Source organism: Lampetra fluviatilis, chromosome 1 (assembly GCF_964198595.1).
Source record: "Lampetra fluviatilis chromosome 1, kcLamFluv1.1, whole genome shotgun sequence".
Taxonomy (NCBI): domain Eukaryota; kingdom Metazoa; phylum Chordata; class Hyperoartia; order Petromyzontiformes; family Petromyzontidae; genus Lampetra; species Lampetra fluviatilis.
Genome location: NC_136275.1, coordinates 12,936,169 through 12,952,632, shown reverse-complemented (window position 1 = coordinate 12,952,632; position 16,464 = coordinate 12,936,169). Strand labels below are relative to the sequence as shown.

Below are 16,464 nucleotides of genomic sequence, written 5' to 3'. Positions count from 1 at the left end.
AGAAGCACTGAGATGCCGTGCTTGTGTGTCGCGGAGTGCTCGCGCGCAGCTCGGCAAGAAACAGAACCTTACGTCAGCGCACTTCGCAATGTTCTTGTAATCTTTCATTTAATGTTTTGTTTAAAACATAGACCAGGATAACAACGGTTTTAATAGATAAAAGTACTTCACCGATAACTTAAATCCTCATAAAAGTGTTGTACTTTTTTTTTAAAGCTTAGTCTATGAATGCTGCCATTTAAATAAAACGAAAATGGCAAATAATTGCATCAGCTGTTTGTTTTATATAACAACACGAATGCAATAAAAATAGGGCATTCGAATGTGGTGTGCGTATAGATTTACATTGGGATAGTTTATGACAGGTACGATGAGTGCGGAGAGATTTATGAGAGAAAATGGTCATGGGTGGGGGTATATCACAAAGCCTTAACACCATGCACTGCTGTGCGGCAGACTCACTGAGTGGTGGTGGTGGAGTTTGTTCAGAAGAGTGTTATCAGTCCCGCGAGGGAACAAGCTTTCTTCATTAATGAGGGCCAAAACTCCCAACTTCTGTCCACATACATGCAATAAATGGAGATGTGTAAATACACTCGATGTAGATGTGTGCATGAGCAATCACGCGGATGTGACAACGTATAGAAATGCGTGCACACCTTTGAGGAAATACGCATACAACTCTATATGTGAATATGAGAAAATATGTACGTGCACACACATCCTCTTCACTTTCACTTACAAAAGAAAGCAGGACAGCACGTAGTCAGGCTATAACATGGGTCCAAGGGTTTTAACATATCATACAAAACACGCTAAAATAATTTTATGTGTATAGTGACAGTGGAGGAGAGCACGAATTAAAAAAAAGTTGTTCTTGCTTGGATGTTGTTTTATTTTTCGAAATCATTAAAGACATTGTTTTTGGGAGAAGCGGTCGCACAGTAATTAGTGAATTGTGGTCATTAACTCAAACATCTGAGTTCAACTCCCAGCCATAGCCAATATCAATGGTGAGTGGTGTTTGAACTGGTCCTAAGTATCCCCTTCATCAACAGGCATTGACCAACCATGTGAAGTTTGGTGAAACAATGGGGAAGTCTGATTCCAGCAGTGGATTGAAAGAGGGCTGTAATTAATAAAAAAAACTTTTTTCAATACACAAAGGTTAGATTATAATTCAATACAAACCTCTTCAATCAAATCGAGACAATCCTTGTTATCCATCCATGGTATTTCTTTCCACTCAATACCTTCCCTATTGTTTAATGAAGACATACAAAACAACACATTAAACAAATATGTTTTTCAGATGCAACATGACCTAATTGTGTTACAGGTGGCTACCAATTGTGCACATATAATAAAGTGATAAAAGCCATGGTCTCTTATACATGGACATATACTTTTACATGCATTCTTCCATAAAAATCAAGGTGGTCAGAATATTACCCGGCATTTCGCTTGCACAAAAGCACAAAAATTGGTGAGCTCATCTGGGGAGCATATGGCAGGCCGGTTTCTCCTTAAAAAAAAAACATATGGAAATCTGGTGACATTTAACTAACATCAAGCGACCCCTACCTTAAAAAAAAATCCTGGTTATGCCCAGAAGCGGAATGCACTCATGAACAATGCACACTGCACCTAACCACGAGGAAGACCAATAACAAAGATATAGGAAATATCACTGTGCGCTATATTACATTTGGGACTTCAGTGCTGTCTCTGATTCAATGTTTGCTAGTGACCACAATATACATCAGACTTAAGTTCCCCAGTTCATGTGACTCGTTGCAATCGACGAGGATTCGTTTTGTTATTGCAGCAATGATGGCTTGCCTTCTCTCAAGCCAACCATCATCTGCACAACAGATGCTTCACACGTACAATATGTACTTTTCAGCTGAATTATTAATTTTCCTTCCAGCACACATACAAAACAACAGCTATTTTTGCTCCAACATTATAAAATCATTTTTCCATTACACGTTTGGTCACGCATTTGAAATCCCATATCTACCTCCAGTCAGATAATAAAATGTAATTGTTTATTTTAAGTACATACATTTTAAAAACCGAACAGGGGTTTAAAGGAGTGAGTGTGTTAGTGATACAAGTACATCTATCATCTTCGTGAATTTGAATGATTAGGAGTTGAACATGGTGTGAAATGTATCCGATGAATGTAAGGTGTCTTTGATTTGTTTTTTTCAAGTACACACAACATAAATCACGTGTATTATTGCCGCAGTTATATTGTCAGGTAAACACTGGTGCACATGCAATACAACTCAGAAAAGAAAAACATGCACAGAAGTAATAATTTCATCTCGCGAAGAGTATGAATAGGGAACGACCTGTGCACACCATAAGCTTTGCGTGGAAAATGCTATTAGAAGCAGCACAGATGAAAATACAACAAATTGTGCAAACTTAGGATGATTTCCACACTGTGCAAGCTGTTGTACAAGGGTGAAGAAATGGCATAACCCACTGCACATCCCTCAGCCACGACTAAGACTAGGTGTGTCCTTGTGATTGCTTTCCCACAGGTCTGCAGCGGGTGCGTACGTGCAAACACACACGTTTGTGGTTGGGTCGAGCGAGAGGAGAAAAAAATAGAAAAAGGTGGGGAGGAGGAGGTGGATGTGAATATAGCTTCAGCGCATTTGATGCATCATTCAGCACCGAGGGGGCTTTTACATCCTTGCGCAAGCGTTGACAAGGTCCCGCTAAACACAGACAGCCATGCTGGTGATGTAATGGAGTGTAGTGCAGTCCTTAACACTCAACCCCCCGAAAATAAGCAGATTACTTCATCGGAAGAGTACAGTTGAAAGAAATGTAATGGTACACGGCATCTATTATTAGTGCTTTTAATACCCTAATGCAAAGCATAAACAGTGGTGATGCAACGGTTTGGCTTGATACATTGCATTGAATCCTATAATGTGTTCGTGATATTGTGAATGGGAATGCAGCCTCATGTGGATGAGTCATCACCGTTTGTACTCTTGCTCCTCCACAGAAAACATATGCTTGTTGAAGTATCCTTGCAGTTTCTCGTTTGCATAATTTATGTTAAACTGTTCAAAGCGGTTGACCTGCAACAGCAATTAATGTCACAAATAATCCTCACTGCTGTTCATGACAATTAATTATATGTGCTGCTTATATAACATAAATAACTATGCCATTTAAATATGTACATTTGTATCTTTTAAAACGGGTTTATGTCATATGTACTCTGGATATAGCTGTTTTACGTATAATAACACATGAAATACATGCAAACATGAAAGTATCTAGATTTACATTTATATTCTAGATAAACCAGAATTGTATTGTACAATATTTGCCTTATTGTAAGTTTGTACGAATATAAATGTGTAGTGTGTCCAACTGAGTCGCAGACGTTATCTTGGGAGCAACCCTATTTATTCCGCATTAACACGCAACACAACACGATCTACACACGGGTCTCGAATGCCCATCTAACCACGCTACGGCAGAACTAGACACGGTTTGCTATCCCGGTCCGGACCACAAACAGGGTCCCGGATGGCGTGGCTAGAGGCTTCTTCTCCCCGATGTGGATCTTTGTAACATCAGCACACGAAGAACCCCGAGCTCCTCACGGAGCCCTCGTTATATGCCCCCGGGCTGGAGCTGGCTCCGCGCTTCACCCCGCCCACCTTCCAGGTCTCTCGAGCTCCTTCTCGAAGGTTCCCGAGAGCTCCTTTGGACCACGTGACCGCCCCACGGCCCCGTCCACCGGTGGCCCCCCTCCAATATCGTCCGATCACGTGTCAGCAAGTCAACCAGCGTATAATGCCCCAAGGTAACCCTGGCTGGCTGACGCTCCCTCTCGCTCCCTCACCGGGAGCCCGAACCGCACACTGCTCGCGGTGCCTCCGCGCTAACCAGTGCTCACCCAAGCCCAGCTAGGGCTGGAACTACATCCCGTAACCCGGGCTGCCCGTAATGACAATACATTACTGGCCGTGGCTTCGCAAGCCCCGGCACCATACAGTGACAAGCACAGTCACTACAAATGTGATTTGGGTATTCGCAAAAGCCCTTTCTATGTGAGTGCATCTGCCAGGTCTTCCATCCTCGATGTCAACCTGGCCAAATAATTCTTGCCTTAAGGTTCTCGAACCCGAAGATATCGAGGATGCCAATGGAATGGAAGTCACGCGGGCCATGGATTTGATTGTTTACGTGGCCCAGGAGCCATGAGAAGCAGCGTGAGTACAAGGCCATGGCCAGCGAGTCCCGGTACTCCTCAGCCTGCAAGAGACACACGCGACGTAACGCGAGTGCGATAGAGTCAAGAATGGGCTCAGTACTGCCGGGCAGGGTCTTCTTCGCAAGCACTACAATCCACATGAAGGCCTGAAGCTGTCTTATGTAGGTTGTGCCCATGTCTTTCACAGTGTGGTCTGTCGAGGAAACTAGGGATTGACCGCTGTGAAGTTCTGTAAAACTATATAAAATAATATTATTTCGTGTAATGTATTGTTGTTTGGCATAGAACTAGAATGCATACCTAACAAAAATCGTCCTTGCCTAGCATTGGTTCAAGTAAACCTGATTGTGCTCAGGAGATAACTAATATTAAAACTGGTGCAGAATTTGCTTGTGGTTCAGCCACTCCCAGAAGGCCTATTGACTGATAAGATGTGTATAAAGTATGTTATTATTTAACATGGAGATACATCTATTGGAAGGAGAGGTATTGTCTGCTTATTTTCCTTAATCATAAATTAATCCAATGTAATCCATTGCAACTATTTTCTTACAATCAAATTTTTATTTCAATTAATTCCAATTGTATCAATCTTAAGCTGATCATGTGAACTAATGTACCGAATGGATAGGGGATCCTGCGTGCAGTGTTCAATTGTGACCAATGCGGTGGTCACACTACTAGTAACTACTAGTGACGTTTAAGTGCAACTGTTTTATGGCTGGGAGGGAGAATGTGTCGAATCTACGCCCAAAAATGAGTGTCAACTAAAGCACAGCGATTTCAAGCAGAGTCTGGATAGCAGATTCACCATAAATCAGTAAAGGGATACGTTTAAGAGCACTGTATTCACCTTGTATGTATGTATAACTTTTTTTGCACCATACGTAGCCAATCGTGCGAATTGGAGGTGCGTACAAAACCAACCTTAGATATACTGTACACCTCTTTTTGTGAAATATGTATTTATCCACAAAAAGTTATGCAGATGGCCATGAATAAAAAAAACACCCAGACTCCCACCTTTACAAATACTGCCCTATAAAAGAAAACGTGCACATTTAGTTAAATCTCTGCGATGGTTGTTGCCCCATTAATATATTTAGTTAGATAGTGTTTTGGCAAAGTCAATTTTCCGAAACATTCACCTGCAATATATTTTTCCTAGTGTTAATGAGAATTGGGGTGGGGGTCGTATCAATATGTTCTAACTGACAAAGTCATCCCTACAGTTCTGTTGAATAAAATGAATGAAATTGCATTTATTTAAATTGACTCTGAAGTTTTGTCCTGAAGTAAAATCTCAGTACGGCCATAGTCTGTACTCCTCCGTACCATACACAGTATGGGCCTACTTGAGATGAAGCATCTGTGCTCATGTGAATAACCCAGTGACGCTTCTAGGTTGCCTCGTGACAGATCCCTTTATGAATCATAACCGAAATGTCAAGATTCAGAGGTGAATGTGCAAGGCCATGCTATTCTTAATTTCATTACATTCCTGCAGAGAACAGCAACTGTTCATGAAAAAAGAAAAGTATTCATCAAGAGAAAAAATATACATTATGATTACAAAAAATACATTTACATTATTTGATCAGATATACATATACTAGAGGAGTATGGCAAGTCGGTGAACTCTATAGAATTGCACAGCAGGTGAAATTCTGAGGCATCACTTGTTAGCTTACAACCTGTAAACGTTTGAGCGATAATTACTGTAACCACATGCCTATTACAGACACGGGACTGGAAAAGGGATGCTGGATACTGCCACTTGTTAAACCTGAAGAAACAGAACATTTTCCCAAGGGGTCTATGTAATGGGAGCGCTAACGATTGTCGTGCCATGGGCAGCAGTGTGACCGGTGATTTAACCTGTCACCTCCTCTGGTTATCTCGGCTCTCCACCCCCTACGCACGTACACCTCGTCCCACATCCTGGACTCTCCTTGCACTCTATCACTTGGTGCTACATCTGCACAGTGCCAGCTTACACCGCCACCTCACTTCACCTCCCCCCCTCTCCTGGGTGTTCATGTGACCGACTATAAGGACAGACCACTTTTTACTACAGTACAGCAAATCATCGCTAATTTAGTTTTATTAATGTATTATATTCCTCCTATGCATCATCATTTTATTTAAGCACCCAGCACATAAACTTCTCATGAATTTCCACTGCGATTTTTTTTCCATTGTGAGCATTAATCACTGTGCTCACTTTTGTAAAGGACATGTTTATGTTTTTATATAATTTATCTCATGAATGTCACCATTTATCTTCTGTCCCTTCACTTTTTTTTCTTTCCGAGTTAATGCACAAATTACACGTGGAATTCTGAGGAGGGAGATAACATGGACGCTATGTATAACCAAGATGGCAATGAGAATGACTTTGGAAAGGAAAATGACTAAAAGGATGGTGAGGATAGTATTACACACAGTTCTTATGTAAACACACATCAAAGCCATATGCATGTTTTGATTGGTTTAAAGTTTAACACGCACATCCACCACAAATGGAAAGCAATTTCCTTCTATTCATCAAGGGAGGACTGATTGGTATAATCCAAAAATATTTTGCAATAGAAAACTTTAATGGCTTTTTATTTGCAAACACCAAGGACTCATGAACCATGCAATGTTGTACAGTTGCTAATGTTCAACTCTACAGAAGTTATACATTTATATTCACCTAAAATTTTAGTGGCTACATGTTGTGCTGTGTAATGGTGCAGATTAATGCTGCTTAAAATCCCTGGCTTGTGCTGGTTATTTCTGGTTCCATACCGAGGCTAAGCAGAGGTGATTTTGGCACAAGGGAGAGTGGGAGTTGTAAGGAGCACGAACATAGTTAGGAGGTGAAAGAAGAATGTCTAAAGCCAAACTTTGTGATGTCAAAAATCCATTTTGAGTTATGACAGCACTGTGAATTGCCGTTATACCTGCCACGCACTCTCATGAATCATTTTGTGGGAGGAAAATGCTGGCAAACAAATGTAGTTCTTGCTAATCTCAATATGCCAGGATCATGCAAGATGTATGAGGTGAGATGAATGTTTGACACACATGATCAAGTTAGTTACTACTAAATTGTCCATAGATAAAATATGTCACACACTCACCAATGTAAACAGGGATGTTTAGGACAATGAAAATCAGTAGGCTAATAGTACCAATGCCAAATTTAGGCCAGTGTTTATAACTTCTTTCAGAGACCAAAGCAATTGTATTTAATTATTATTTCATTTTTATTTAGGATTAAATGGCATCCAACAGCTGGTTTACAGGACTGTCGTGTAAGAGGAACACGGTTGCATACCCGCTGCACATGTAGTTGATAATGGAACATCCGAAATAAACATATTGTAAGATTACCATAACATAATGTGCACTCTGTAGATGATAAATAGCATTTAAAGTAACATTAATTTGAATTGTGAAGCTACGAAATATATTTCAATTTATGGAAAAGGTTAAGACTTTCATATCAGCTAATGGATTTCAAAGAGAACGTTAATAAAGAGCGTGGCATTCAGGACGAATGGGCTTCCTGCCCAGGCACTGAGCCGCTCGCCGAGACGCCAACATAGTTCACCTGTTGCACTGAAAGTCGCGTGCGAATGTCCTCTCCACGTAGGATGATGGAGCGACGTGTAAGGACCTCAACCACCAACGTGGGTTCCACATGAAGAAGCTCCGCCACGCGTCCCAGCTCTGCAAATTCGGGGGTGGGGAGAGGGAGAGAGCTCGAAAATGTACTGGGGGTGGCCACGTGTACTACAATTCACACTTCATATGATGCAGGGTGGCATCAGTTTAAGATAAATACTCGGCAAAAACGACTATGTCTGCCGACTGCGGTGGTGACTATTGTAATTAATCCAATCTCGCTGGAATTTTTTACATGACAGGAGATTAAATGTCAAATTAGAATTGTTTCTTCTTCTTGAATGAGTGTTACACGACATTCATCTCTGATGATGGCCTGAAGTCGTGAAAATTTCTAATTTCCTTTGCAGAGGCAGGTATTTATAAATACAAAGGAACGATGAGTCGAGGTGACCTTCACGGACTTTGAATTTCTAAGCGTTTGGGTAGCAAACTATAAGAAGTGCACCCCCTCAAGGAAGCACACATAACGGCAGAGTAGGAAAAAGATTCAGACTTTGTCCCGGCCACACAAATGTCTTTTCGATTGTCGGGGAAAGACTGTCTGGGCTGGAGAGCTGGCATGGGACCAGGCGTATGCAAGGTAATCCCAGGGGCGGGCTCCCGAATGCCTCCGCAAAGGCCTAGCTGGCACCAGTCCAAGCAGCACACCAGTCCAAGACACGCACACAATGGACCCACAGGGCCGTGAATCAGCAAAATCAAGTCGAAAAGAGACCTTTAAGGAGCAGGAGCATGCTTACAGCAGAACTGTGTGTGGTTAAGTGGGCATGAGAAATAGGTCATTTAAATGTTCCCATGATCCTAATCCGCCATCAATACTCTACATTCAGCGCCTATCAATATACAAGTCATATTCAAATGATTATAGTCCTCACTTTACTCTCGGATTAGCATCAGTTTAGTAACAATACTCCACTTTGTAATGGGAGATTGAAATTCAAAAGGTCTATTTTCATTATTTTTAGCTGAAAAATATGTCATGGGTGAGACTTACAATTTAGCATAACAGAACCACCCTGTCTCTTCTGAGCCAGACTTATGCTTCAATGGTGAACTATAAATCTGTTTATTCAAACTGCTGATACAAAACATATCATTGACAGCGTGACTGGCATCACACGAGGCAACTTGCTGTTATTTATTTTCATGGAAATGAGATTGAAAAAATAAGGGTTTAAGACAGTTTTTGCGCTAAAATAAACTAGATTGCAAGAGTAGGAAAAGTCACGCATTTCAAGTTGACTTTAGGCTGTTGAAGGCAATTTTATGTTAGGGCAGAAGAAGCTATTTATTAAGGCATATGGAACTAACTCCTAAAATAAGATATCGTGTTAGATGCTCAGCTATAGTTAATATAACATAACCAAAGCAAATATTTCGGTACATAACTAAAACATGTTTTACATGTAGTATGGCGGCTTTACTCATAACAGTCAAGTGATATTTGTTAATTTCAAATGTCTTAAAATACTTTTCTGAACAGTGAGAAAGGTTCAGGTCCAAGTTCACCAAAAAAGGCTGAACGAACAGCAGATCCTGGTGCCCGTTGCACCTAAATCAAGTTCAACTCCTCGCACACGTGCTCAGTTTCCACGAAATATACCTCAAATCGCACGCCTATTTTGTCAGGCGATGACCCAAGTTGCAATGCAGATTGTGCGGGTAACGTTGGATCGGGCAAAGTTGGCTCGAGTAGGTGGAGACCCGTACGACCTCCCCCCCCAATGTAGGGATATGACCCCAAGGACCCACCCGGGTTGCGGGGGTCGAGTTGCGCGCCCCCCACGTTGGTGAAGGTCATGTTCCCCAGGTGTATGATCCCGGCCATGAGCTTCCACAGCTCGTCCACCTGGCCCTCTTGGAGGCCGAGCGCATGCAGGGACGACTGCTCGCAGTGACGCACGCATAAATGTGCGCCATGCAACCGTCACACAACAGTCACGGTAGCACAGCGGAGAGACAATGGAATGTTCGACATGGACACTACAGCATGGAAGAATGCAACACTTTTCATAAATATAAGGTGTAGCAATTTAAAAGTATGTAACACCAAGAATGAAGATACTGCATCATATTGGTGACTTGATGCACACCTTGTAATATGGGATGCAACTCCACCTTGTGTGTGTGATGTACGGATTTAATGACACAGGCAATGGCATGTTCAGACATTGTGTTTTCAGCAAAAACTTAGGAGAAAAAAAGCAAACATACACAGCCTCAACATTTCACCTCACAAGCAATGGAATTAACGTTCATACCGAGACTCTGTTGAATGTGTCCTTATCGGAAAGAATGCAGTCCTGCTGGTTGAGATAGCGATGGCAACCAACATCCGAAAAGTATAGCCGCTCTGAAAACAGGTTGTATGAACTATCAGTCACGGACTGAACATGTGTGAAAAATGGTGCATGTACTTTGTGAGCAGAGTTATAACTCCAAAACTGGAATAGTGGTACCATCAGAGTGAAGGTAAATAAGAGTGGGGGGGAAAAAACGTGGTTGACTTGAAAGCAATGTTTCACACGTGTTGGGTGACAACAAATCATGCTTTGATACAGATTTAATTTTGTAGGAGCTTGTATGTCAAAATTAATGTACTTTATCCCCCAATCCATGTATCATTTGTGTGGTCTAAAATGTATTTGCTCTTTGCTGATGAATAACCATGCAGTTGTACACCAGAATTATAACAACGAACTTGCATCTACCAGGTCCCAAGCTAGTTTAAAGTAATTCCGCATAAAAACAACAGCACAGAAGATGAATCATCGCTAAAATGCACTGGCAGAGGCAGGTTATCCACACACATCGTGACTGATTTTTTTACCAAACAAAAACTACTTGTAAACCATTATCCAACCTTTACTTAAATAAGGAAACTAAATATTTCCTGTAATTCACCACATCATCACCAATGGCTGTGCTCTCAGCTATCGTCATTATACACAGCCGATGTATTCTGTTCACTAAAGCTCTGTCTGTAAGCAGTCTGTGCACACTTCCCATTAACTTTAAAAGGGACAAATTGTCTCCTGTTAGGGAAGTGAAGTAACCACCCACTCACCCATCTGTTGCCTTGAGGCTCCAGCCAGAAGAGCATAAAAGATGTGAAAGTTCCTGTCTCCTGGGTTCTGCTGGACCACACGAGTCTAGGAATAACAAGAGTGAGAGACCAGGTATCAAGAGGCTCTTAAAATTCAATAACTGCCACAAGCACTGTGTAAAGTATACACACTGATTATCAACACCCAGGACCATTGTAAACTTACATATGTAAAGTATTTAAATTGAAAATATATGTGAATGATATTTCTGAAATCACGAGCAAAACAACTTATAACCAAAAATAAATTGACTTGACTTATAATGCTTGACTTATAATGCTAGCAAGTAAAATTTTCTACGACTCTATACACCTCTATGTAAGGAACGAAACAGTTAGACTTGTTTCATTCCTTATATAGAAACAGTTAGACTTCTCCACAAATATGGCTGTCACCTGATGAAGCTAGTTGTAATTACTGGCGAAACGTCGTAGATTGTAAATGTTGTGGCTTGGCTCTCCAACATATCGGTGTGCTGTACTAGTAACGAATTGGCATGTTCCTGTTTACGTGACAACCCTTACTAGTTGGCTGTGTCGGGTGGTGGTGGGTTTTAACGACACATTGATATATTTCCACGATCTAACCCAAAAAAACCTCTATTATGGTTGAATTTTCTCAATAAAAAATATCATGAAATGTCTTATATCCAATAGACTAAACCTAAATAGTCAATGACATACCAAACATTTAGCATGCAAAGACTTTATTTATACACAAAAGAATGTTCACTTACCTTTTCTAGTAGATCTGAGCAGTGGTAAATGTATATGGTTAAGAAATACTCAAAGTAAACCACATCAATGCCTTACAGAGCCATGCAATGCAGTGTTACTACTCAACCATCTTAAAGCGATTTCCTGCTTTTGCAGGATATGGGTAAATACTATGAAAATGTCAAACTCAGCCATTAAGAAATGAAAGTCAGCATTTAATCATGTCACTGTATACATCCATGCCTAAAAACATTATGATTTTAACAATAAAAGTTGAAATGCTACAACGTTGTTTTGGATAAAAAGATGTAAAATTATGCAATAAGCGGTACCTTTAAGTTGTTACTTTACAGAGTAAACAATAATTTAAAAAACATTTGGCCACCAGAGGTCAATATTTAGACTTGGTGGTCTGGCAACCATACCTACCACTTTTGCCTGTGACAGCTCCCAGTTAAATATGTCTACTCACACTGCTGCACAGTCATCAGCGCTTACTTTCAGCTCAGTGCGTCAGGGTCGACAACCCGGAAATATATCCGCACACGGCACACAACATCTGGTATACCGCTCGCTATGGCCGTGGTTACTAGTCATGTGCCTACTTAATTTTACCAGTGACCTGGAAAATATTCAATGAGAAATTAAGCCCTCATCTCGACTGAGCCCAAGCTACGGTCTTGTCAATCGCAGGGCCTGGCTATGCTAATCTAAGTCTCTTGTAGTGACGGAGGAGGATACAGTCGAGCACGACGCCACCCTGTATGAAACCCGCACGTGAGAAGTGCAGCTGGACAAGCTTCCCCACGCGGCTCGAGTTGTCGTTGTGAGCTGTGCGTGCATTCCCAAAGGCCTCCAATACCAGCCTGCACAGTCACAGATAAAGGCAGGGAGCGTCACCAGCAATACACTTCCCAAAGTGTTCTATTAACGTGAAGGCTTTAACTTCCAAACACAATTACAGGTGACAGAATTAGATAATACACCAAAGATGCCAGATTTAGACTGGAAAAAACTGTCAGGCCATGGTTTCTTTTAGCCTGTTAATGAGCACCGATTTCAGTCAAAATGACACATGATGAGGTAGTGTGAGCAACACTACACTTTGATATGTTTGTCTCCCAAATGCTAATTTTGCGCACACCAAAGAAGGTACTTATTTTAGAATAAGTCCACCTACAGAAGGCCTCGGCTAGGTTCCAGTCACGAATGGTGCTGTGCATGGCCAGTAATCAAAACCATTTTACTGATTGACATTTTAATGTGAATGTTACATCTACCATATATATACACGAATATCGCGTAAATGTACATACACTGTATACACTGCATTGTTATATTTTTCTGGGGTGCGTATAAGGTTTAAGCAGTTATCGGTATTGCTGTGTGTGGTGGCGTAAGCCAAGGCATCTCCATACCCGCACTCTACGAGGGCCTGCTGGACTGCAGTGACCCTCTGACCTCTGGCAGCTGGCAGCCCTGGCCCGCAACCTCCTTCTCCCCGGCCCAGCGCAGGACAGCATCGGGTGGCGGCTGTGAGGTAGCCCAGGAGGAGCTTTGCACTCTCGGTCTTTCCGGCGCCGCTCTCTCCACTGCAGGGAGGCCACGGAGAAAATCACAGCAAGGCAGTCAACGGCATGGCTGCCATTAATTAGCGGTGCTCTCATTTGTCGGCGTAGACTAACATTTAGTAGGTATTAAGCGCGAATTCTACTTTTTTGCACTTCCCACCGAATGGTATACAGTTATTGCTAGGAGTGTTAGGAGCAGAGTCGGGAAGATGAATTTACTGTACTGCTGAAAACATTATATTAATCACCACTGCGGTTTTTCGTTTAAGCATTAAGCCTCAAACATTATAAGAAGATTCACATCAGAATCTGCAGAAAATAGGATTAATTAAACTTGCATGAACGGTGTTTTCTACATTAGTGAACATTTAAAGTTTCTAAGTTTAAAATGTAGACACACATTACTATAAATACTTGAATAAATTACACATTGTAAGCACAATGCAAGAGACACAAAACAGGCTGCAGATTTGCTCAAAAGCTTTGCTTGTACAAGGCTACTTGTGTTCCCCTTGGACTAACGTGAATGCACCCAGTATGTTTGCTCAGCTTGGCAGGTGAAGCCAATATTATCTGTTTGCCCTGGACGGCTGTAAGGTCTCCACCAGTGCAAGGAGCCATGAGAACAAAGAGAAAGGCTCACATTCACTGATGGTGGCATTTTAAACCCCTTAGAGTGCCACAGAGGGTTTCAGGCATATCACGAGGCGACAGGCAGGGATAGCGGACTAATGAGGTTTGCAAGCGACATGGGGGGGGAGGGTCGAAGGTTAATGGGAATTTGTTCAGAAGAATCTCCAAAACGATGCTAACGAGGAACGTGACTGCTTTCCAAACCACAATCGGTTCCCTTTGCAGCATCAGCTGTATTTTGCTCAAATTGGCCAGTCAAACTCACGTTGGCCCAAAGTGTGAAAATTCTTATTTACTACACAAGTAAATGCTATTGGGTAAGTATTTTGTAATAAAATCCAAGCATTAACCTAGAAGCTTAGTGATCCTTTAACAATGTGTATACATGATATGGTTTATAATCAAAATGCCTAATAGATAACATTTGCTGTGTGCTTGGATATAGTAAAAAACATTGCATTTTTTTAATTGTATTTCCTGTGTATTATTGAGTTTGTTCCGCATATGTATGCAGTACTCTTAGTGCGTGCTGAAGCATTGACAAATGTACAATCTTTCATGACTTATACTGCATATTTTCGCACTCATCAGTATACTAAACATAATGCCCCTCGAATAAGCTAGCGAACAATGTTGAAAGCTGCCTATACATTCCCCTAGCACGTGTGTACCATGTGTACTGAGAATTAAAGGGACACAATGTGCAACGAGGGAGTTGCTCCGATGTTTGGGCAACGAAGCGTTTCTTTTATCACCACCTACTGCGTGCTGAAAAATTCTAGCAATGCTCGGCCTCACTACGTGGCCAGACTGGGGGACCTTGGTCAAAGTGAGAACCAATGTGACTCATGTTTATGTATGTTTTCTTTTACTTGCATACCAAGTTTTAAACGGTTTGATCAGGTTGACAAGTATGAAGAATGCCTAGCTTCTCAGTGCACTGCTCACAACCGTTCGCTGAAAAATTAAAGAATTCAATTTAAATCGTTGGCTTACTTGCTAGATACATTTTACATTTACATAAAACATTGACGCAGAGTTGTAATTAAAAATAATAGCAGAAAGAAAAACAATCTAAATAAACGTTTACTATTGAAAAAAGTTACCATGTCCATACACATCCATATCCTATCTGTGGTGCTTGAATGGCCATAATATACATATAAATTATTTAAAGAGGAAGGCGTTGCATTTCAAAACCTGTCTCACAATGGAATAGAAAGTGTAGTTTCTGTTGTCGTGTGCAGTGCGGTGTTTTAAATGCAAGCACACTTATCAATGATTAAAGAGCCCTTCCCCGACAACAACACATGGCTATAATTACCATGGCAGAAATATTGGCCCTACTTGTTTGCTGCACCTGTGCACATTGGACACCCATTGTGCCGTGCCCTCTTTTGACAACGAATTCCCAATATTGATTATAATTAGCCCAATGGCACTGAAACTATACATTATTTATAGCCACTTTTTTTGTGTAACCTTTAGGTAAAGTCAATAATAAAGTATGCATAATAAGGTGTGCCTGCCTGTCCAGTGAGGGTACCCAGCAATACCACCGAGTTAGTGTTTCTAAACAAAGCATGAGGATAATTTAAGATGCACTGTCAAGTAATGTATAACACACTATATCTGACTAGACTATATCTGACTAGCTGTTACCCTAATCATTAAAAACCTGGACAAATACATGCTTCCATCAGATCCCACAGATGTACACATCAGCATGTGGTGGTGGCAGTCAAAACAAGATATTAAAATAAACAAAATAACCTTTATTGCTTAGTTTTTTAATATTCAATCATCACCATTTAATAAACTATTAATTAACACAATTAAATGATTACTAGAAGTGCAATTACACATCGATTAATATCAATTAATAAGTGCATGATACATGCATTGCATTGTGTAAGAATCTATGTTTTATTGCGGTATGTTGTACATAGTGGGTTCACATGACTCCTGCAAATGCTAAAGGTGGCTAGATTTACCGAGATATTATGTTTAATTGAATCACAATCCTGAATCATGGTAATTCATCGAAAAACGCGAGGGAGGGGGGCATGATTGTTACACTCACAGTAATTACTGTATAATATAAACACGGAGCTTGAAAACGTCCAACACTGGACAATGCTCTGTTAACCAGATTGCCACTTGTGTCCACACAATCTGCTGGACAAGGCACACAAAGGTGAGATACCCACCTGATGAGCACACACTGGCCACGGGTGCGACTCCACAACCCCCGGTAGAGTTCACTGGCCATGGCATAGATGTGGGAGGGCAACTCTCCAAGCCGGTGGTGGAGGTAGTGGCAGAGCGGAGTGGCACCGTACAGACCTGGGATGCTTTTGTATGGGTTCACGGCCACTAGTACAGGTCCAATGTACGTCTACAGGGTTTAGGGAATACAAATTGGTATGTTGTAATGAGTGATTATATCATGTCGAGTCTAACGCACAATCAATACCTGTGGTTTTAAACGAGGGAAAACTTCA

The 16,464-nt window shown here is 41.2% G+C and overlaps 1 protein-coding gene and 1 long non-coding RNA gene across 2 annotated transcripts; both read right to left on the bottom strand.

Annotated features, from left to right (window-relative positions):
* Nucleotides 1–474: 474 nt before the first annotated feature.
* Nucleotides 475–9,775, bottom strand: LOC144932611 (unconventional myosin-X-like). Its single transcript, XM_078856852.1, has 5 exons — nt 9,686–9,775; nt 7,857–7,975; nt 4,150–4,296; nt 1,192–1,258; nt 475–555 (listed from the first exon to the last, which is right to left on the bottom strand). Exons 1-4 carry the CDS (start codon nt 9,759–9,761, stop codon nt 1,247–1,249), a joined length of 354 nt encoding a protein of 117 aa, XP_078712978.1. The 5' UTR covers nt 9,762–9,775; the 3' UTR covers nt 475–555; nt 1,192–1,246.
* A 1,284-nt stretch (nt 9,776–11,059) lies between these two features.
* LOC144932618 (uncharacterized) lies at nt 11,060–16,225 on the bottom strand. Its single transcript, XR_013636928.1, has 5 exons — nt 16,171–16,225; nt 13,175–13,348; nt 12,498–12,622; nt 11,777–11,790; nt 11,060–11,085 (listed from the first exon to the last, which is right to left on the bottom strand). It is a non-coding gene; the product is annotated as an uncharacterized LOC144932618 (long non-coding RNA).
* Between the last annotated feature and the right edge of the window lie 239 nt (nt 16,226–16,464).

Coding starts and splice junctions, on each gene's coding strand:
- LOC144932611 (XM_078856852.1), bottom strand. CDS start 9,761: ATGGCCGGGATCATACACCTGGGGAACATGACCTTCACCAACGTGGGG. Junction 7,976..9,685: donor ACTCGACCCCCGCAACCCGG/GTGGGTCCTTGG, acceptor CCGAATTTGCAG/AGCTGGGACGCGTGGCGGAG. Junction 4,297..7,856: donor CGCGACTTTCAGTGCAACAG/GTGAACTATGTT, acceptor TGTCTCTTGCAG/GCTGAGGAGTACCGGGACTC.